The 22,445-nt window shown below is 51.4% G+C and overlaps 1 protein-coding gene across 7 annotated transcripts in view; it reads right to left on the bottom strand.

Moving 5' to 3' along the window:
* The window catches only part of RCL1 (RNA terminal phosphate cyclase like 1), a 61,994-nt gene that overhangs the window by 2,749 nt on the left and 36,800 nt on the right, over positions 1-22,445 (bottom strand). For 4 of the 7 annotated variants that reach the window (XM_039230811.1, XM_039230816.1, XM_039230814.1 and 1 more), the window contains 3 exons: positions 17,430-17,614; positions 13,319-13,475; positions 8,463-8,566 (listed from right to left, as the gene is read on the bottom strand). In XM_039230811.1, the coding sequence (XP_039086742.1) occupies positions 8,463-8,566; positions 13,319-13,475; positions 17,430-17,614 (446 nt within the window). Of the gene's footprint in view, positions 1-8,462; positions 8,567-13,318; positions 13,476-17,429; positions 17,615-18,901; positions 19,089-22,445 lie in introns of those variants that run through there. The other 3 variants (XM_039230815.1, XM_039230817.1, XM_039230812.1) reach the window with 3 other exon arrangements.

Here is a 22,445-nt window from a genome sequence, read left to right as displayed (position 1 = left end):
AGGTACAAAGGAGAAATGCAGCATACGGCCACACAAAAGTCTGACATGAATGTTCGTGATAAAATTATTCGTAACAGAAAAGCAGAAGCATGGAACAAAAACAGACACTCAGATCAATGGAACAGAATAGAGAATCCAAAAATGGACCCACAAACATTCGGCCAATGAATCTTTGACAAATCAGGAAAGAATATCCAGTGGAATTAAGACAGTCTCTTCATCAAGTGGTGCCGGGAAAACTGGACCACTTTCTTACACCAGACACAAAAACAAACTCAAAATGGATGAAAGACCTAAATGTAAGACAGGAAGCCATCAAAATCCTAGAGGAGAAAGCAGGCAAAAACCTCTTTGACCTTGGCCGCAGCAACGTCTTACTCAACACGTCTCCAGAGCCAAGGGAAACCAAAGCAAAACTGAACTACTGGGACCTCATCAAGATAAAAAGCTTCTGCACAGTGAAGGAAACAATCAGCAAAACTAAAAGGCAACCGACAGAATGGGAGAAGATGTTTGCAAATGATATATCAGTTAAAGGGTTAGTATCCAAAGTCTATAAAGAACTTATCAAACTCAACACCCAAAAAAACAAATAATCCAGTGAAGAAATGGGCAGAAGACATGAACAGACATTTCTCCAAGGAAGACATCTAGATGGCCAACACATGAAAAAATCCTCAACATCACTCATCATCAGGGAAATACAAATCAAAACCACACTGAGATACCACCTCATACCCATCAGAATGGCTAACATTAACAACTCAGGCAACAACAGATGTTGGCGAGGATGCGGAGAAAGAGGAACCCTCTTGCACTCATGGTGGGAATGCAAACTGGTGCACCCACTCTGGAAAACAGTGTGGAGGTTCCTCAAAAAATTAAAACTAGAACTACCCTACAACCCAACAACTGCACTACTAGGTATTTATCCAAGGGACACAGATGTGCTGTTTCGAAGGAACACATGCACCCCAATGTTTACAGCAGCTCTATCAACAATAGCCGAAGTATGGAGAGAGCCCAAATGTCCATCGATGGATGAATGGAAAAAGAAGATGTGGTACATATATACAGTGGAGTAGTACTCAGCAATCAAAAAGAGCGATATCTTGCCATTTGCAAGATGTGAATGGAACTAGAGGTATTATGCTAAGTGAAATTAGTCAGAGAAAGACAAATATCATATCACTTCACTCATACTAGGAGTTTAAGATACAAAACATCAATATAAGGGAAGGGAAGCAAAAATAGTAGAAAAACAGGGAGGGGGACCAAACTTAAGAGACTCTTAAATATACAGAACACTCAGAGGGTTGCTGGAGGGGTTGTGGGATGGGCTAAATGGGTAAGGGGCATTAAGGAATCTACTCCTGAAATCACTGTTGCACCATATACTAACTTAGATGTAAATTTGAAAAAATAAATAAAAAAACAAAACAAAATAAAAAATAAAAGCCAGTTTCCACCAATGGGAGAACAAAAAAGCATAAGCAACCCAAATGCCCATCAAGCGGTAAGTGGCTAAACAAAACGCCGTGTGTCCACACAACAGCATACTATTCGGCCTTGAAAAGGAACGCAGCACTGACCCAGCCGCAGCGCGAGCTCTGAAAACCCGACGCCCAGTAAAAGAAGCCAGACACGGAGGACCACAGGCTGCGGGAGTCCGTTCACACAAAGTGGCCAGAAGAGGCAGATCAGTGGCTGCCCGGGCTGCGGGGGCGGGGAAGGGCTAGGGAGCCTCCAGGAACGGGCAGAGGGCTTCTTTCTGCGGCACCGAACTTGCGGTTACGGTGACTTAACTTTGTAAATACGCTAAAAACCACTGAACTGTACACTTTGAATGGGTAAACTGTGTGGTATGTGAATTACATCTCAACACGGCTGTTTCAAATGTAAACATATGGTATTTGTGAAGTTCAGAAGACATACTGAACCTGGCTCCCGCGCTCACACAGTGTAGACACAACTGAGCACAGAGCAGCCCCCGGGTGCATCTTTTACCCCTTCCTGTCCTCCCATCCACACCGGAGAGAAAGGGCACAAAGGAGAAAGGGGGCTGGGACAATCCCTCACCTGGTCCGGCTGATGTGACCAGCGTTTCAGGGACTAAGAGAAGAAAGAGTAACTACCCCGGAGAGTGGCTCTGGTGCGCGGGGTGCGCTCGCAGGAAAGCCCCTCGCTCCCCTGCTCTCCCCTCATCTCCATCTCTAAGGTGGCATCGCAGGTGCCAACTCTCGGGGACAGCATTCCGGGCCCTGCTCGCGATGTCCAATTATTACTGCTGGTGTGCGTGGGCTCACGACCGCCCCTCCCCCTTGGGGGCAATGACCTGTCCCTGCTGGGGAGCCGCTCAGTGCGGAGCAGCACTCGGGTCCTGACCAGGGCCGTCCCCACTCCCGGGGGGGTCGGGAGGGCGGCTCTTCCCCACTGGCTTCCCCGTCTGCCTCACCCACCCAACACTTCAGTCTCTTGCTCGCCGTCCCCCCCTCACCACATCCCTCAGCCTGTCCCCGGAGAGAAAACAAGCACCCCAAACCCGCGGCTGACAAGTCCGTCTCGGCCCGGCTGCGTTCTCAGGAGGAAACAGTGTGTCCCCTCGCGGCCTGAGCTCTAACGCCCGCTCTGCCCCCAGAGGCCCCCCCGCCGGCCGCACCGTGAATCAGTCGGCTGTGCTGGAAAACCCGGGAGCCCTGGGCAGCTGGCAGAACCGAGGGCCCAAACCCCCCCCCCCCCCCCATGCTGCTGGGCTCCCGGAGAAGGACGCAGGCCTGCATACTTGCAGCTCCGGGGTATTTGTGGCCTTTGGACTAGGAGGGAACAGCAAAGCGGGTTCCACATTTTACAAGATGTTCTACCCACCGCCCCTGAGGGGCTGGAATGTTCTCTAGCCTCCAGCCCAGTTCTCCAGAAGCCGAGACCTAACCACAGACGACATTAGATCCTAACAGTCTCCTGAAGGAATGAAACAAGTCATTAAACAGGTCACCCCTTGCCGGCTGTCGCCCTTCTCCACGGCTGCAGCCAGGCAGCCAGGCCCGAGAGGCCCACCCCCCACCTGTCCCTCCCTCCCGGACCCAGCGGCACACTCCTGGACACACCCCCTGGGCACGCGGCCACACGGCCAGGCGGGAGTGACAAGCAGCGTGCACACGGCCGCCCTGCCCCTCAGCGCAGCAGGGCCCCCCATGCGCGTGCATCCGCAGAGGCAGACGGGGGTCTTTCTACACGCGAAGGCTCGGAACTCCTGGCTTGGACTGTACCTACCCACAGTGGGCTTTTCTGGTGGTTGTTCAGGAAAAAGGGTTTGTTTTTAGGAAAACCACCACCTACTTCCCCATGAAAGCCTCCGGTCCCTGCGGCACGCGGGTTTCAGAGAGTTCTGGGCCCTTCCTCCTGTCTGTCTGCAGAGTGCGGGCCGCGCCCACCACCACTGCTGGCGGACAGGTGAAGGCCAGTGCGGGCGCGGGACCTGCCCACGGGGCCCCGAGGGCGCGGCACCTGCGGGTGGCCCACCCACCTCTGAACCACAGCCCCGCCTGCCTCCCAGGCCTGACACCCAGGGGAAGAGAGGTCAGGACAGCCCTCTCCGGGCGACACAAGGCCCCGGCCCTGCCCCAGCAGGCCACTTCTGTGTTGGGGTTACCTGCCTCTCAGGCCGCAGGCGTGGCTCTGGAAACTGAGGGGAAAGGCCCGGGGGCAGGAGGGGAGTCTGCTCAGTGGGGCCCCAGTCATCATGCAGCGGCTTTTAAAACATACATTGGTGGTGGGTTGTTTTGTTTTGTTTTTTGTTTTCTGCCAAACCGCGGCTTTCCCAAAGCCTGCTGGCCTCTGTTCCGAGTGAACGTTGAGTGAGCTCTGAGCGGAACTTGGCCTTGACACCCACAGCTCCCCCAGCCCGGCCCCGGCCTCCTGCTGCCTTTACATCCGAACTGTTTCATCTGCAAACGTGATGATGTCTCTTGCTTTACCAGCTCTGTGCTGGGGCTCCGCCGAGTGACAATAAAGAGGCAGGGCTTGGTGGCACAGCAAGCCCCCCAAATGTGTGGGGCGGCGGCGCCCTGGCAGCTCACAGAGAGCAGCAGAGCGACTGGACCCAACAGCCGCGCATCGCTCACCGCTCCCACGGGTCACGACAAGAGAGACACCAGGCTCCCACTCCCCAGCGCTTCACGAGCAGTGGAAAGAGGTCATTTATTAAAGTTAGAGAAAAACAAAGTGGCACAGTTTATTTTAGACGTCTAACTAAAGATAGAAGGAGATCACTTTACGGCAGAATTTGAAACGAGGACTCTGGAAAGATGTGGCGTGGCACCCCGCCCCAGGCAGCGAGGTGTGTGGACTCCAGCAACGTGGACGGCATCCCAGCTCTTACACAAGAGCTCAGTGCGTCAGGGGAGCAGGGACTCTGGGCGAGGCTGCCTGGGTCAGAACCCCATGGCTGACGCGTATGCCCCTGGCACGTGGCTGCACCGCTCTGTGCCTCACCCCACACCCTCCTCACCTGTAAAAGGGACCGTGAAGGATACTTACCTGCCTTTACCACCCCCTTGTAGGCTTATCATGAAAACTGAGTTCACCTTTTTTTTTTTTTTTTAAATGTTTATTTCTGAGAGAGAGAGAGAGAGACAGTGTGAGCAGGGGAGGGTCACAGAGAGAGGGAGATACAGAATCCGAAGCAGGCTCCAGGCTCTGAGCTGTCAGCACAGAGCCCGATGCGGGGCTCGAACCCGTGAACCATGAGATCATGACCTGAGCCAAAGTCAGACGCTTAACCGACTGAGCCCTCCAGGCGCCCTGTGAGTTCATCTTTTGAAAACACTTCAATGGACATCTGGACAACAGTAAATACCATTAAGTGCTTGCTAAGTAAAACGACCCTACAGAATTCTCGGGAAGAGTATGTAAGATGTGTATGGTTTGTTGAGTAAAACAACTGCAAGATGTTAGTCATAAAGGACACAGATTTAGAGAGAGCTGGACAGACAATTTATGGTGACTTCAGGCCTGAGAATACCCAAAGCAAGTTTACCAGGACTCCTGGTGTCCAGTGTGACCTTACCGGGAGACTGGACTTCCCACACAGAGGGGACATTGAGGCAGGAACCCCGGTGTTCAGCACAAACTAAGCTCTGTCAGGCACACTGCACGGCTGGGAAAGTGGAGTATCCGACCTCATTAAAGCTTCACACCATCTCCACAAACCCACGGCCACAGGACCATTGTTCACCTTCACGACCGAGGACGCAGATGCACAGACATGCTCAGTGCCTTGTCCACAGACTCCCGTGCTCCGGGGCAGAGCCAGAACTGAAATGCAGATGGGGTGGAGCCCGATGCCTGTGCACTGGCAGAATACAGAATATTCTGGTAACCGCATGCTCTGATCATGAGCAGTTTCCAAAAGGGCTAATTAAGATGCTCATTAATATTTTTCTTGCTGTTAAACCTGCTTTTATACCAAGTATAAATCCTCCCCTAAGCTGTAAAGCTAAGCATTTTGAGGGGAAGGCAGAACTACCGTGGCCAGCTCTGTCTAAAACACAACAAATTCAACAGAAACAGATTCTTCACGTACCAGCATGCCATCCAACACGATTCTGTTCTACTGAAAAAAAGGCATCTCTGACCTTCCTGGAGAATTTCACACATAGAGGCTTACTTTCTCAAGTAACGCAGGAAACCACCACCAACCATCTCCTGAAGAAGGACAGAGGTGAGAGGAAAAGAAGAACACACAAATCCAGAAAGGATTTGAAAGCAACAGTGCAAGAAAAACATCTCCCCAATCCCAGTGCTATCAACAGACATTTGAAAAGCTATTTATAAAAATCAAAACATATGAAGGGCCAGAATACACTTCTTTAAACCAAAGAGGGTCTTGCTTCTGGTTTTCGTTAGAAATCTGAGGTTTCAGAAGATGGATTCTTAGGACTTGAACTGCACATAAAAGTTAAGTGCGACAGTTTGATCTGGAAAGCTCCTGAACTAGATTAGGATAAACTGCTTCCCCCAAGTATGACTGTCCTGATTACGGATTCCATCTCTTTTCACCCTTCACTGTACAGAAGTAGATGTTAACTTCACCTACTGGGTCCCTGAAGGGCATAGATTTATTCCCGCCACTGCCCCTTCGTCACTCTGGGCCCCTAGAGCCTTCCATGAGGATAAAGCATCCCAAACGGGCGCCTGGGTGGGTCAGTCGGTTAAGTGTCTGACTTGGGCTCTGGTTATGATCTCGTTGCTCGTGAGGTGGAGCCCCACATCTGGCTCGCTGCTGTCAGCCTGTCAGGGCGGAGTCCACGTCGGATCCTCTATTCCCGTCTCTCTACCCCTCCCCTACCAGTGCTCTCCCAAAAATAAATAAATAAAAATTTAAAAAAAAAAAAAGGACCCCAAACAGACACAGCGTTCAAAAATAAACCCCCTTGCCTCCACCCTCGTTCTAGTTTACCAGAAAGCACCACAAAGAAGGCAGGCTGCCCCTTCCCACCCACGGCAGCCCCTCTTACAGGAAGCCCTGGGAGAAAGTAACCCAGAGGACAAATGCCTTGGAGGCCTGAGCCCCTTGTCTCCAAACACACAGCTTTACAATCTGTGCTACTGCTCTGAAGCTCCAATGAGAGCAGGCCACTTTGTTTTCCCAGGAGACGGTGTGATTTTAGGCAAGGTTTCTGGAAGACAGGACACTGCAATTAATGTTTGCTGAAAAGTGAGTCGAAGAGGACACAGAAACTTCTACAAGTGTCAGTTACACCTTGGCCATCTCTGCAGGGGCTGCTGACTTGAAAAGATTATATAAAGGCCCTGTAGCCAAACTGGGGGGAAAAAAAAATCTCCAAAAGAAAAAGAAAAATCTCCAAAAGAAAAAAAAAAGCCACCAAGGAAAAATAAAAATATACATTCCGTTTTTCACACCACGTTCTGCCAAACCCCATGGCCCATGAGCACACGCATGTGGGGACAGGGCCTGGTGCCGTGTGAGCAGCTGCCCAAAGGGGGGACCGTGGCGGCTGCAGACCGCCAGCTGCGTCCAGCACAGTCTCCACGAGGGGAAACCTGCGCACTGGGCGTGCTGGGCTCCCAGCCCCGCCCCCCTCTCTGAACGCCTCGGTTACCAAGTCTGTTTCAGCCAGTTACTCACTTCGGGTTTCACGTCCTGTGAGACACGTTACACGAGTCATCGGGACACAGCGTGGCCCTCACCGCCTTCCTGCTTACCAGTCTTCTCCGCCATTAACAGAATGGACTCTCTCTCTTCCACGTCCTTGTTCAAAACAACCTCCCCCCCCCATGGGGCGCCTGGGTGGCTTAGTCGGTTAAGTGTCCGACTCTCGCTTGGGTCATGATCTCGCGGTTCATGGGTTCGAGCCCCGTGTCGGGCTCTGTGCTGACTGCCAGCTCAGAGCCTGGAGCCTGTTTCAGAGTCTGTATCTCCCCCTCTCTCTGACCCTCCCCTGCTCACGCTGTCTCTCTCTCTTAGAAATAAATTAAAAAAATATTAAAAAAAAAAAACCTCCCCCATTAAAAAAAAAAAAGCCTCTTAAGAATGTCTTCTGAGCGCCTCTCCCCGGACACAGTGCTCCGTGGCCACGCTCGCCCCCTCAATGTGATGGCACCATCATTCTTCAGTTATCACAGTACTGTACCTTTCAGATATACAGCATCGGTACCATGATAACCGAAAAAGGACAGTTCAGTCTCATGTCTACCTGAAAACCTCCTCCTGTAAGAGTACGAGGCCCACCCACCCTGCTCCCCACCCACAGAGGAGCACGGAATGATCGGGAGTCGATGAACACACACTCGCAGACACCGGCACTCCGACTGGCTGTTTTCGGCACCCTCAGGTACTGTCAGTGGGAGATGCTTCCTCCCCTGTGCTGTCTGCCACTGACGTCTTCGGAGAGCTGCTCTTTCTGCAGAGTGCGTGCTTTACCGCCTTAGCCGTCGACTCTGGATGATACCCACGCCCGGCCTTACACTCGCTTAGCTTCCCCGCTACTCCAGCCGCATGCCTGCGAATGAACTCTGTCTCTTCCTCCATCTTTCCAGCCTGCTCACACCCTAGCGTTTGCGACAAAAAGACAGTCCTTTCGGCCACAGCGAAGGAAAAGAGGGATTTCATGAACTAACGACACAATCCAAGCTATTAACAGAACCAGTTTACCTCCCAAATGGAAACAAAATCTAAAGCACAGACTAAAGAACTGTCTGGTATTTCTCATGTGACTCTCATGCCAGGGGAATGACACACAGAAATGATGAAGCTACAAGAAAGGATATGAAGCAAAATCCTTGTTCAACCCCAGGTTTAGGGTGACAACCTCCGGCTCATGTCAGCAGCAGCACAAGCAGGTGTTCACGGGGACCGGCTATGTGCGGCAGACGCCTCGGTCGTTTGTGCCACTGCGAGACTGAACTGGATGGCACGGAGAGGTGGAAGGAAAACGACTCACGTGTAGGGAGACAGTGGTCCGAGGAGGACTTTGGAGACATCCTGCTGTCCAAGGGTCATGAGCAACAGACCCAGGCTTTGGTTGGTTGAGTCGACGCATCCACCCTGTAAATACAAACACTTTCGAGATTAACTGTTCTACCAACCAGAAAATGGAAAACCAACGAAACAGAGGGAAGGAAACAAACTGCAGACACCCAGAATATCGGAAGCACAGAAGAGCAGGCAACAAAGCTCAAGCAATAATGAAACACAATCTTGTAAGAGTGATCCTTATACCACGAACTTCAGGGGGTTAAACTAACAGGGGCACCTGGGTGGCTCAGTCGGTTAGGCGTCGGGACTTTGGCTCAGGTCATGACCTCACTGTTTGTGAGTTCGAGCCCCACGTCGGGCTCTGTGCTGACAGCTCAGAGCCTGGAGCCTGCTTCAGATTCTGTGTCTCCCTCTCTCTCTGCCCATCTCCAGCTCGTACTGTCTCTCTCTCTCTCAAAAATAAACGTTAAAAACTTTTAAAAATTAAAAAAAAACCTGTAATCACGGAGACTACGAGAATGAATAGACACTCAAGTCTACTGAGGTGCATCTAGTGAAAAATGAAACTTTGCCTTTGTAGCAAAAGTGGCAGGACATATGGGCAAAAATGCATAATCAGTTCCATAGCTAATCACCTTGGGCTAAATGAATGTTGCTTCTGTTGACCTGATTGGTGAGGGAGCACCATGGTTAAGGTGATGTGAATGGACCGTCACCTTCCATGGCATCACCTGTGCACACATTCTGTCACACTCAGAAACTGCTGGCCATGCTCCAGGGGCTTCCTGCCTCGACCTCTCCCTGTGCACCCCTAAAACTGGACAACTATTGCGATCAACCCCTCTGTTCTTACTGCGTGTGCATTATTCCCCTGCCCCCAACATTTCCTTCCTTTCCTTCTGTAACAGAACGCAGAGCAAAACCTCTCCCGAGACACGACTGCTTTGGTTGCCCTTCTTCCTTCGTTCTTGAACGTGTCCACCTTTTCCCCCATTTTGCTTCTGCCAATGCTTGTCTGACGGCTGTTGACATCTGTGCCCTTAAATTTGTCTTTATCTCTCCTCATTCCTCCTGGGATAGTTTGATTTAAAATAGTTCAAACTTACATGGTACACAGTGACAGCAGGGTGACCCTGGATCTCTACGCATTTGGCACACGTCACAGTAAGAAACCCGGGTTCTGACGCGATGCATCCCCGTCCAAGGCGAGGCTCTCTCGGACTGTGCACCCACTACTTACGTGGGTGCGCCCCGTCCTTGTTAGTGCAGGCAGGGTGGGGTAAGTCAGTTCCCAGGGCAGATGCTCAGTCTCTGCTGTCACACTCTGTGACGACGGAGTAAGAAAATAAAGGGGCTTCTGCTACGGCTAGCCTTTACGCAAACCCACTGCTCTTCCCAAGCCACCGGGGTATTAAAGGACAACAGTCACCTCACTCAGCAAATTTTAAGACGAGAAGAATTACAGCATATGTATTTCTATCTAAAAGGGGAAACCTGACCCACAAGGAGAAGAGGAGGCCCAAGCAAACTAACTCTGTTTTACAGAACTTGCTCCCTCTCCTAAGTGTCTAAAAGTAAACTGTTTCTCTTCGGTCTCTCCTCCTTAGCACTCTTGCTTTTCTACCACTCTCACTGATTTCTAGTACGTGCTGGACCAGTATTTTAGTGCGATGAATACGTCAGGCTGCGTGTACGGGACACCGCGGAGGGCGTGGCGGAGCCGCCCCCAAGGCACAGGGTGTAGGCCCTGTACTTACGGCAAAGATGGTGCAGGAACGGGCACAAGTCAAGTGGAGCCAGTGCTGGGGGGTGGGGGAGCACGGCGGGCAGGAGACAAGAGACGGCTGTCACCCAGCCGGCATCAGAGGGAGGCTGCGGGGAGGGGACAGCAGGAGGATGGGGGACCGGGCCCAGGGCCAGCAAGAGCGGCCAGGAGCCCAGCGAAGGGTTGCGTGCTGTCTGGGGAGGGGGGCGGCCGCAGGGAGAGGAAGACGTACACAGACTTTTCTAACCAGGTTGAGGGCTTTGACTTTATCTTGGGAAAGTGAGAAGCTGGGGAAGGTCTCTGAGCACAGGGGTGAACAGATCAGATCAGTGTCTCAGGGGGAGACGTGATCTACAGAAGACGCTGGAGACACAGGTGCAAGCGAGGTGGCGACACAAGGCGGATGAGAAAGGCAGCCCAGAGAGCCTGCGTGGAATCAGGGGGGCTTGGAAACGGAGGGGACATGAATGAAAGGGTTAGACCAGAGTATTAAAACTGGTAAAAATAACCAGCACCCCCGGGGCATGGATTTTAAGTTTATTTACTTATTTTGAGAAAGAAAGAGAGCATGTGCACACAGGGGAGGGGCAGAGACAGGGAGAGAATCCCAGGTAGGCTCCCAAGAAGCTCTGCACAGGAACACAGGCACAGACACAGGGCTCGATCTCACGAACCATGGGATCATGACCTGAGCTGAAATCGAGAAAAACTAGTTGGATGCTTAACCAACTGAGCCGCCCAGGTGCCCCCAAGGGATGGATGTTTATTACTCATTTAAACCCCATCACATCACACACCTATGAAAAATTATTCAGGAAAGCATAAAGCGTTTTCATCCTTTTGACAGTTAAAGATCACAGACACACACAAAGAATGATTTCTTAATGATTAAAAACAAAGGCAAAAAACCTGGTCCAGGCACAAGGTGATGGTATAAAACAGAACTTAAATAGAGTATAAAAAAAAAAAAAAAAAAGAAACAACCTAATCCAGACTGCACGTTCTCTCTCAGGTGACTGACGATGGGCTGTGCTCTCACCCAGAGCCTTATAATCTGCTCTTTACGGGGATGCAGCGTCCACTCCAGCTGTGCCCGGGGTCTCCCACAGGGCTATTCTGGAACGTGATGCTTCTGATGCCCCCAGGTCAGCTGGGAAAGGACAGCAGCGTCCCTGCGGTCAGAGAGGGTGCCTGCCAGTCACCACAGGACCACAGGGACTGGGGACGCACGTACCAGACGCACAGTCTTCCCTCGTAAACGCCGAGGTGACAAACTTCCTGAGCTAAGGAGCAGGCAGAGCAAGCTCTTGATCATTCACTCCCAGCTTCCGGTTACTACTCATCTCTCAAAAATCACTTAACGCAGCACCACATATTGGGCTGATTTAGCATCAAAATAGCAGAGGCCAGACCCTGGCCGCACAGGAACCGTGTTGAGGTATTTCCTCCTTCCGGAGGATTTCATCCGACAGGGTTACTTCCTTCCTCCACCAGTTCCAGCTGAATCGCTGCAAACAGGGGATCGAGGCTCCAATGCAGACAGTTCTAGGCTCTCTGTCTTCCGTTTTAATCAGGTGGATGTTAAATAAAGCCATTTAAGACCTGGAAATTTTAATCAACTCGGATGAAACAGTTCATTCTTACCTGTGCCACCCTGTGACCAAGAACATTATTTTCAAGAATGCTGACTGGGATCAGGGGAGTTTCTAAGCTGTTTTCCTCAGTGAGGCCTGTACAGGGATCGATACCCATGACCCGGCCGTCACCCTACCACAGAGATTAATCAACTGCAGTGGCAAACGGAAGAAGTGAAAGGAAAAAAAATCACCACTGTACCCGCCCTACTGCTCTTATTACACTGGGTCCCATGTGATTTTTGCTGCTCTGAGCAGGGCACAGCCCCCCGGGAGACTCCAGGAAAGCACCACAGAGATGTCTAGTACCCAAGAATAAATACACAGACAAACACAGAGACGAAAGGCCCTTGAGCTAGAGAAAAAAGACAGGTTACAACTGCTATACGCCACCTGGTAGTGAGTCACCCAGAGTACGGTTCCCACTCGTGCTCAGTTCTAGAACGTGGGGCCTCATACACAGCAGGGAAGTGACCGTCCCGCAAAGCCTGGATTCGGCATGTCCGGGGGAAGCTTGGGCCTCCTGACATGGAGCCAAGACAAAAGGTGGTGCAGAGTAACAGAAGTCCCGGAGCCAGACCTGGGGCTCCCCACTACGCGAGGCGGACAGACTCTTAAGAATGTATTTCCATTCTGCATTCAGGTATTTTCTCCTGCCATCGTTTTTCCCTCCTTCCCAACTTCTTCCTTGCTTCTGTGAGGCCACCTCAGCTCTCTTAGGAAACAATGTGTGTGCACGGGTGCGTGCAGCTTGTCTGGACGGGCAGAGAAAACATGATGGCGACAGGGAGGACGGGCCGTGTCCCACAGCCCCGCTGCAAAGGAAGACGGCACCGAGTGATGCCTCCTCTCCCGCCGTCCTGCGCTCGGATCCCTCCAAGCTTGGACCACACGCGGACACAGGGCTGCCTTCCCAAGGCTTTCCGCTGTGTTCCAGAGCACACCGCACCATCTTGCCTGTTGATACTATTTTCTATCTGAACTGTCACTTACAAACCCAGATTTCTGGCTTCTCTTGAGAAATCTGAGAACGGCGCGCCCCTCTTCCTTACGACCAGACTCAGGGTGCTGAGAGATGGCACCTGTTAGGTCAAGGCAGAGTCTGCCCTTCACCTGGCCAGTCACCACCAAACACACTCCATGTTTTTTTACCTTCTCTCTCTCGTCTGACTATGCTCCTGTTCTCCCCTCTCCCCGCTAAACTTACCTGCTCTGTATCCCAAACCAGGGAGGCTGGATGCTCGCTCACTTGTTACCTAATCCGTTAAACTAGTTAATGCTAAACTGCTGAATAGGTAGGAAGAAGTGAAGCCCTTGGCTCAAGCCCCTGGAAGAGAAGAAAGCTGCTAAGGAGTAAGAAGGAGAGACAGTGAACCGCTTCCCAATGCGCCGCTCCCACACCCGTAGAGGTTGAGGACGTACCCTATAGATCTCTTCGAGCAGCAGCTTGGCGCAGTTGCGGCCGAGGTCCTCGGGGAGCACGGCAGCCCCCTGGCCCTGGGGACTGGAGGCCAGCTCGGCACTGAGGAAGGTGCCGGTGGTGGTCTCCGCAACCAGTGACAATCCAAAACCCGGAGACCTGCAGATGCAAAGGCATGGAAGTGAGTGTGGCTGATAAAGCGGGGGGCTCACATCCACCAGCAAAAGGGAAGAACACAAGCATCTTTCTGACGGCCTTCTGTCCGGCCACCACAGCCAAGCCCGCCAGCGCTCCTACCAGCTTACCCTGCAAACACAAATGACTGAGTGAGAGCCTACGGGGCGGAACCAGAGGAGACAAGTCTGCACTGCTTTTCCTTCTGGCCCTGCCCGCCCACCTTCCCCCCGACGCCTGCCCGGCGAGAGTTCGTCTCCATCAACTCGTAAAGTAACGTTAACAAGGGCTACGGGCACCGAGTGCCTACTTATGGCCAGTTTCTGAGCCGGGGGTTTGACACAGGGTCAACATTACCATCCCCACTTAACAAGTGAGAAATTCAGCAACTGCACCAAGTCCACACCGCTAGCAAGTGACCGAGACAGGTTTCAAAGTCAGGCCTTCTAGACTCCAAAGCCCATGCAAGTTCTCCACCAAGGTACTTGGCCCTCAGCGGATCCAGAAGGAATGAGCGGCCCGGAGGCCACCTGAAACACCAGGCAGTTCAAGCCCCATAATGAGAAGTACCACATGGCCCAGAAAGGACCTAGGGATGGCACACCTTTAATGAAGGAACCCCCTCGACTCAGAATTCATTGAATATAACCAGGGAGCTGGCACCATGCCCTCCTCCGTTGTGTGTCTAGCACCAGCAGCCGGAAGCGAACAGCATTCTTGTCCAGAATCACAGCTGCCTCACTTGCTCACGCACCCCAACAAACATGTGGGGGAAAGCCTCCACGGCCAGGACGTGGAGCGCCACGTACACAAGTGTTCCTACCCTTAGAGAGCTTACTGACAACCAGTCAGTCCACAAACAGTAAAAAGAAGTCTCTCTCCCCTACAAGTTCCAAATTTAACATCTCAGAGGCATCTAATTTGCCCGGTGCCATTGGTACACTCCACACGCAGCAATCACTGCACACATTTTCCTCCTTTAACACAATTCAACAGACTGAAGCACTTTCTACATGTCCAGCACAAAACTAGCCAAAATACCTGCTTCAGAAAAACTGTGAATAAAATCATAAAATTAGTAACGTTTCAAACGTACTAAGTGAGCTCACTGTGTGAAAGAACTACACTGGCCAGTCCTTACTTTCTTTAAAAAAAATGTCTACACAGCCAAGGGCTACTAACACCTGCCCAGGAAAGGAGGTGGGTGAGAATAAAGGTGCTGGGGCGCTCCGAGTCATGCTTTACAGTTGAACACCATGCCACTCGTCCATCACGCCATGGGACAACCTTAAGTGGCTTTCGATCACCTGACCAGGGAGATGGCGGTGGGGGGAGGGGATCAGCTCCATCAGCAGTACAGGCAGAGCCACGGAAGTGTGCAGAGTGGAAACCGGGGGCAGAGAAGCAGAAGATGAGCTACCATCACTGCTTCAACCCACTCACCTACAGTTCGCAAGAACTTCCAGATTCTTCCATCTCTGTGAAATTTTTGAAGTCTGTGTGGTTGTTATTCCAATAAACTTTAATCAAAACTGCTGTGTTTACCACTGTATTTGTTTTAGGAAACACAAAAGACTCAAGAACATAGGAAGCTCCGTGTGCGTTCCTCTGATCTGTCCCCTCCGACCTGGGGCGTGTGCTCTCAGGCCTGTTGCAGTGACAAAGCAGCTGGTCACCAGGCGACCTCACTGAACACCTGCATTAGTACGTAGTTTGCAAGCGATGGCCTCCAAAACTTCCCAGCTGGTAAACGACTAGATTTTTTTTTTAAGGTCTTGACCATTGTGAGGATCAAAACGGGCCAAAGGGCACATGGCACACTGGTCAGCAAGCTGACACAGACCACCCGCAATGGCTGGTCCCCGGGCTTCTGGGCTGCAGCACCCATCAGCCCTGGAGTTGAGGAAACCTCACTACAGGGATGCTCCACTGAGTTCCAAGAGGCAGATACCTCTATGGCTTTTACCTCCACTCCAGACAAGGAAGGTCCCCATCGGTGCTCTGCAACTTGAGGTTTAGAAAACAAGACACAAACCTCCTGTTATCCATTGCTCTTACATGTGACTTCTTTTAAGTGGGGCTTGGGGTTGACGACCTGCCAACCTCCATCATGCCCACATCTTGATCCCTGTGTGAGCTTCCTACTCGCCCTTAGCAAGGACAAGACTGAGCTGCACACCGGGGTCAGCTGAGTCAATGGCGTCATAAACAGGTACACCACAGCTGGGGGCAGTATGGCCTCAGGCCCGCTCTGCTCTACTCTCAGCCACCCTTTGGTAGAGCCAGAGGCCAGACGCCTCAGATGGCTGCTGCTGCCGCCGCACCGATCTACCCCATCACTCTGTGGCCACGCCTCCCCAGAGAATGGCCAAGAAGGGAAGAGAAAGGGATCCTTTTCTGCCACGCCTACTATGTGCCAGCCGTTGCATTAGTGGTACACAGGTGATCGCTCAATCTTTACAGTAACCTAACTCTTTACAGTAACCTAATGATGCCGGCGTTACCACACCCACCATACGAGTGAGGAAGTCACTGGTGGTGTCTGAGCAGTGCCCCAAAGGAGTCTGGGACCATCACTGGCATTTCCAACTACCAGAGGAGGGGCCAGCTGTGTACCCAAATGCTTCCCCAACCATAGCCTCTGACACCTTCGCCTCTGCTCCTCTGAACCACGAGCCACTGCCACATTGCTGAAATCACCTTCACCGTTCCCGTGGGCCTGTCAAGGTCAGAAATGCCACATCATGCTCACCCCTCCTTTGCTCCTTCCTTCTCTGGCTGAAGTCAAAAGAAAGTTCAGATGCAAGGGCCATGGACAAGGGTGGGCTATGGTCCTACTCAGAGAAACACTGATGTCTGAACTCCCCACAGTCAATCCCTGATGTTCTTACTTTTAAGAGACACAGCCTACAAGCTGCAGACTCCCAAGTGTCATGATCCCATCGTTCACACAGAAATGACTCAGCAAAAACAAAAACACAGAAGACCTACACGCAAGTAAGTAGATTTGGCAAAAGAGTCACCATTAACTACAGGTAGTAGGAATACACAGGTGTTCACTGTGCTAGCCTTTCACCTTCTCTGTATATTTAACATTTCCATAATAAAAAACTAGTTCTTAATTGCTTGCCTCACTTACTGGTTTCTAAACATACAACTAAAGCCTAAAACAAGTATTTTCATTACACAGATCATCATCACCATTTTATTTTCTAAAGTGAGGTTTTCCACAAAGGCTTAATGAAACCCAATTCCAATCGGCAATAACAACTTTCTCTGGCTCTAAAAGTGTTGTCCCGCCCGATGGAGGGGGAAGCCAACTGGCATAGACCAGCAGCAAAGGACATTTTCCCCTAAACTGTTATTTACTCAGAATGGGAGAACTTGTTTACTTTATAAACTTTTTTTTTAAACAGAGAGAGAGCAACAAGTCAGGGAGAGGGGCAGCGGGGGGGGGGGGGGGGGGGGGGGGGAGGGAGAGACAGACAGAGACAGAATCCCGAGCGCTCTCCACACTGTCAGCACGAAACCTGATTTGGCACTCATTCCCACGACGCCAGGATCATGACCTGAACCAAAATCAAGTCAGACGCTCAACCACCTGGGCCACCCAGGTGCCCTGAACTTGTTTCGTTTAGTTTTTTGTGGAAACAGATGGGATTTAAAGCTGGAAGCACCTGGGCTTTAACTCCCCCAGGCCAGGGTCTGGACCCCTCATCTCTGTCCGGCACTGGCCACTGCGGTCCTTTCCGTGTGACAGGCACTCCAAAGATGCCTGCGGGTGACAGTGGCGGTAAGTTAGGAGGAAGTCAACTCTGCAATCATTCTCCCTCTGGCTGGCCTACAGCACAGCTCGCGGCTGTCACTTCGATCAGAACAGGGCTGTGAAAAGGCTGGGGTAGCTGCACAATTAGGCTCTAAAAGTGCACATGCACTTACTTTCCAGAGCTGACTCCTTTCATGTGGTCTGTGTAAATATAGATGTCGGGGATAAACTTGTTGAGGATGCTCCTTGCAGAATCCACAATCCGGTTTGCCATCTGCGGCGACACACGCACGGAGTACCTGCAATCTGTGGTTAAGGGTGCGTCCTGCTCGCCCAGGAACGAGGAGAGAGCAGCCATCTGCGGGGCGGTAACAGAACGGGGCTCCCAATGCCATTCTACCTCCCACGTGCACTTAACCGCTTCGCTCTGCAGTACCTTAACTCAACGTTTAGAGCATTTCTATCAATTATTATCGTATTAATATGTAACTTTTATATTATTATATAAAAGGATCACAGTGAAAAACACCCAGATACAGAGAGTTGGAAAGTATAAAATACAAGTTCCCAACCCTGCCCTAGACTTCCTACCCGCTGCCCCTCCGTCCCCCTAGAAATGGTTCACCTCACAATTTTGGAGCAAGGGAAGACTGCCTGACTGTGTGGCATGAGCAGAGCTTGCTTTGAAGTGCTGTGTGACCGTCCCCACTGCTGGAACCAAGGAGTCTGTCCCTTGAGAACCTGAGGCCAGAACAGTCCCCACCCGGGGGCTCACCCAGGCCAATCCCAATCCCCCCACCCTGTCCTGTTGACTGGAAAAGCAGAAAAAGATTAGTGAGAGACAGTACAGTAGCTGCTTATAAAGATCTAAACAGGGTGTTTCTGTAACTCACAGAGACTATTCTCAATTATTTACGTATCAATTACTCCTTTTGTGGACAAGACAGGCTCCTCACAACTGCTACCTTACAGTCAAAATACTGATCATTAGCACTTTTATACCAGGGCACCGCCAGAGAGAAAAGGAAAAAGATATCAGCAACTCAAGTGAAAAGGCAGGTTTTTAAGGACGTGAACAATTATCTAGAGTTAAGATTTCATCATGTAGACTGGCTCTCCTCAACCCCGCGACTGAAAAAATTAGTCCTGAGCACTTTTCAATGTGCAACGTGCAGTCAAGAAGTGGCTATGCTCGTCGGACAAGGGCCTAAAAGAAATGGGCAGGTGGCAACATGTAATCTGCCCGCTGCCCTGATACACACCCCACACCGTGTGTCCAGTAGGGAGGACGGGGGTGTGGTCTGCCCGGTCCGCCCAGCTCTTCAAAACTTAATGTCAATAACACATTCCGTTTCCATCTGGGCTGCAGCTACATCTGGGCTGCAGCGACAGAGTGCTCAGAGACTGCCAAGAACATGGCTGGCACCTCACTCCCCTTTCGGACCCGTCCTGCACCCCCACCAGAAGATCAACCTTCCTCACGCCAGTGAGACTGCTAGTCGCAGCCCTCTCAGAGCTTATGATCAGTCTGCTCAGTGTTTGTCCCCGCCTCGGCACCCCGCCACTCGCCCAAACTCTCCAGATTCTTCCACCTGAACCACCTTCCTTCACTGTCCCAGCCCAGAGCTCCCTGTCTCCCCAGCACCTTCCGGCCCGTGCCGGGCTGCGGTCTCCTCCGACCTTACTGTGCGCCTCTCTTCATCTCCACACACGCTGCCCTTGTCCGTCAACAAGACCACGCATTCCAGAAGAAGAGGGGCTCCGCTTCTGTACGGAGCAGAGCTCTCTGATGGCTCTCACACCCTATTTCTGTACTCAGAAACACTCGATAAATATTTGACTTGACTCAAAGGGCAAACCTGAAATGGGGAAAGAGCAAAGAGGGATTTTTCAATACCCACACCTAGACGGTTACATCACCACCTCTGTCCAGAATGTACCTCTGACCACAGGCAGCTGAGATAAACAGTCCTGGGTCTCATACCTTTAGACCTTTGGTCCTTCTGAGCCTGAGGCCGCCCGCCCTCCTAAGGAGAGCCAATGGCACTGTCCTGACATAATCCACGGCTCCCCAAATCCTTTCAGAAGTGTTAGCAACTGACCTTATGCTCACGGTGACCCCGTGGGCCAGGGTCATGATTCCTAGGCTTAGGCTGAGGACAACTGAGCCACAGAACTGAGATACAAAATTAAACAGATCTGACCTCACAAAGACAACCTCCTCCATCCAAACCCTCCGGAGATGTGGAAATCTGGTGGGTAACTGTTCCAACTCAGGGCCTGTGGAATCCTACACCAGAATCCTGGCAGTGGAGGGGACAGAGCGGCTACACCCCACAGTCACTGTGGAGCCACCTGGCACAGTGTCGAGGCTGAGTTCCAGAATCAGACCCTCTGTGTTCAAACCCCGGCTCCAGTGAACCATCACTGTGTGTCTAGTGTGCGTCCACCTCATCGTCAGTAAGAGCGGGAAAATCATAAAACTCTCCCCTGGGTTTAGAGGCCCCAAAGAAATAAGGCACGTAGATGCGTAGCCACGCCTGTGTGGGGCAGGAACCCCACGAATGCCAGTCACTGTTCAAATCCAAGACGTAAATCTCAAAGCAGAGGCCGCTATCCTTTCAGAAACCGGAGCTCTGTCTGGGAATCTGATGAAAGCTATGGCCCCTCCCTCAAGAAACATGCACACATAATTTCGCAGGCAATTTCAGGGGACTGTGACCCTGCTGAGGCCCAAACGTGAGTACCATCTGAACTTCCATATCCAAGAGAGACGATTCCACAGCTACAGGACTCATAACCCCTCACTGGCATGCCAGGTCAGAGAGGGCACACAGGAGCGTGTGTGAGGAAAGAGACAGAGACACACACAAACTGATGCTCTAAGTACCTTCCCTACAATCAGAGAAAGGAAACCAGTTTGTCCAATAAATTCTAACTCACTGCCATCTTGGGTCTCTACCCCAGCTTCTTCATTGGATGCTCAGGTACCAAATCATGGCTTCTGGGACAGCGCCACATGCTGGAAACAGATCGTCCCCTTCTCCCCACCACCCTCCTCAGGCAGGGGGAGAGGAGAGTGGGTGGCATTAAATAAAAGGTAACCGCACTGTCTAGTCACAGCTGCTGGCAGGAACCCACCCCAGCTCCCGCCTGGGCCCTGGCCCTGGCCCTGGCCAATAGGTCTGGGAGGGGGAAGACACGCTTTGGGAGGTAACTCACAACCGCACACCAGAGCAGGGCTGGTTCTCCAACCCCAGCCCTCCCGTGGGGAATACAACGTCCAAGCTCAGACCCACAGTGAACTGGACTTACAAGTACAAAAACCACAAGACCAGCTAAAGCTTTTTGCCAAAGGCGGCTCTTTTTTTCCCTGGGCTCTAACACCGGCCAGGAAGGCGAGGTCAGTTCAAACCCACATTCCTTCGGGGTGTCTGTGAGAGGGGCAGCTCACTCTGGTTTGCAGACAGGGATCCGAGCAAGGGCACTGTGGCTCCTTTCCCGAGGAGTCGGGGGGAGGGTTCAGGGGTCCCGGCCCCGCGCAAGGGGCTCTCCAGGGTCCTCCTGGTGCTGATGCTCCGAGAACACAGGAGGGAGAAGTCAGGGAGGAGCAGAGGGACACGGCTTTCTAGCTCTCCTCCGCACAACCCCGAGGCGCCCCACCTCCCAGCTGCCTCACCAAAGGCGCCCATGATCATGGGGCGCGTACACACCAGGGACACCTAGCACCAAGGGACCCCAGCGTGACGGCCTCGGTGGAATTCATGTCGTTCCCACAAGACTGTGTCAAAACAAATGGAGCGCGCTGGAAGCCGCATTTCCAGACTAAGGAGAATGGGCCCGCTGCCCCGACACAGCAGGAAGCCCACAACTCAGACAACAAAAAACAAGCCGAAGCAGTCTGGAGCGCGAGCAGGGCTTCAGGCGCAAGGCCACCGATGGCCACCAGCAGGGTTTCAGTGTGGGTTCTCTGCATGACAAAACACACGCGCCTGCTAACAAGACCGAGTCTGAGCTAAAAGTACACGCGTACTTGATTAAAAAGAAAAATGATAAACCTTCCTATTTGCACAGCATCTCCATTTCTCTCTGGAGAACATCGTCTTAGAAAGTCCATTTAGGAAATTGAAGAAGACACAAAGAAATGGAAAAACATTCCATGCTCATGGACAGGAAGAATAAATATAGTTAAGATGTCATTACTACCTAAAGCACTCTACACATTCAATGCAATTCCAATCAAAATTGCACCAGCATACTTCTCAAAACTAGAACAAACTATCCAAAAATTTGTATGGAACCACAAAAGACCCCGAATAGCCAAAGTAATACTGAAAAATAAAACCAAAACGGGAGGTATCACCATCCCAGACTTCAGCCTCTACTACAAAGCTGTCATCCTCAAGACAGTATGGTATTGGCACAAAAACAGACCCATAGACCAATGGAACAGAATTGAGAACTCAGAAGTGGACCCAAAAGTATACAGCCAACTGATCTTTGACAAAGCAGGAAAGAATATCCAATGGAAAAAAGACAGCCTTTTTAACAGATGGTGTTGGGAGAACTGGACAGCAACATGCAGAAGAATGAAACTAGATCATTTTCTCACACCATGCACAAAAATCAACTCAAAATGGATAAAGGACCTGAACGTGAGACAGGAAACTATCAACACCCTAGAGGAGAAAGCAGGAAACAACCTCCTTGACCTCCACCGCAGCAACTTCTTACTTGACACATCCCCAAAAGCAAGGGAATCGAGAGCAAAAATAAACTGTTGGGACCTCATCAAGATTAAAAGCTTCTGCACAGCCAAGGAAACAACCCAGAAAATTAATAGGCAACCAACGGAATGGGAAAAGATAGTTGCAAATGACATATCAGATAAAGGGTTAATATCCAGAATCTATAAGGAACTCACCAAACTCCACGCCCGAAAAACAAACAACCCAGTGAAGAAATGGGCAGAAGACATGAACAGACACTTCTCCAAAGAGGACATCCAGATGGCCAACAGACACATGAAACGATGCTCAGCATCCCTCCTCATCAGGGAAATACAAATCAAAACCACACTGAGATACCACCTCACGCCAGTCAGAGTGGCTAAAATGAGCAAATCAGAGAACTCTAGATGCTGGCGAGGATGTGGAGAAACGGGCACCCTCCTGCACTGTTGGTGGGAA

The sequence above is a fragment of the Hyaena hyaena genome, unplaced genomic scaffold (assembly GCF_003009895.1).
Source record: "Hyaena hyaena isolate Hyena2069 unplaced genomic scaffold, ASM300989v1 scaffold_51, whole genome shotgun sequence".
NCBI classification, from domain to species: domain Eukaryota; kingdom Metazoa; phylum Chordata; class Mammalia; order Carnivora; family Hyaenidae; genus Hyaena; species Hyaena hyaena.
The sequence above is the reverse complement of the archived record's forward strand: the minus strand, read 5'-3'. Positions and strand labels throughout refer to the sequence as shown.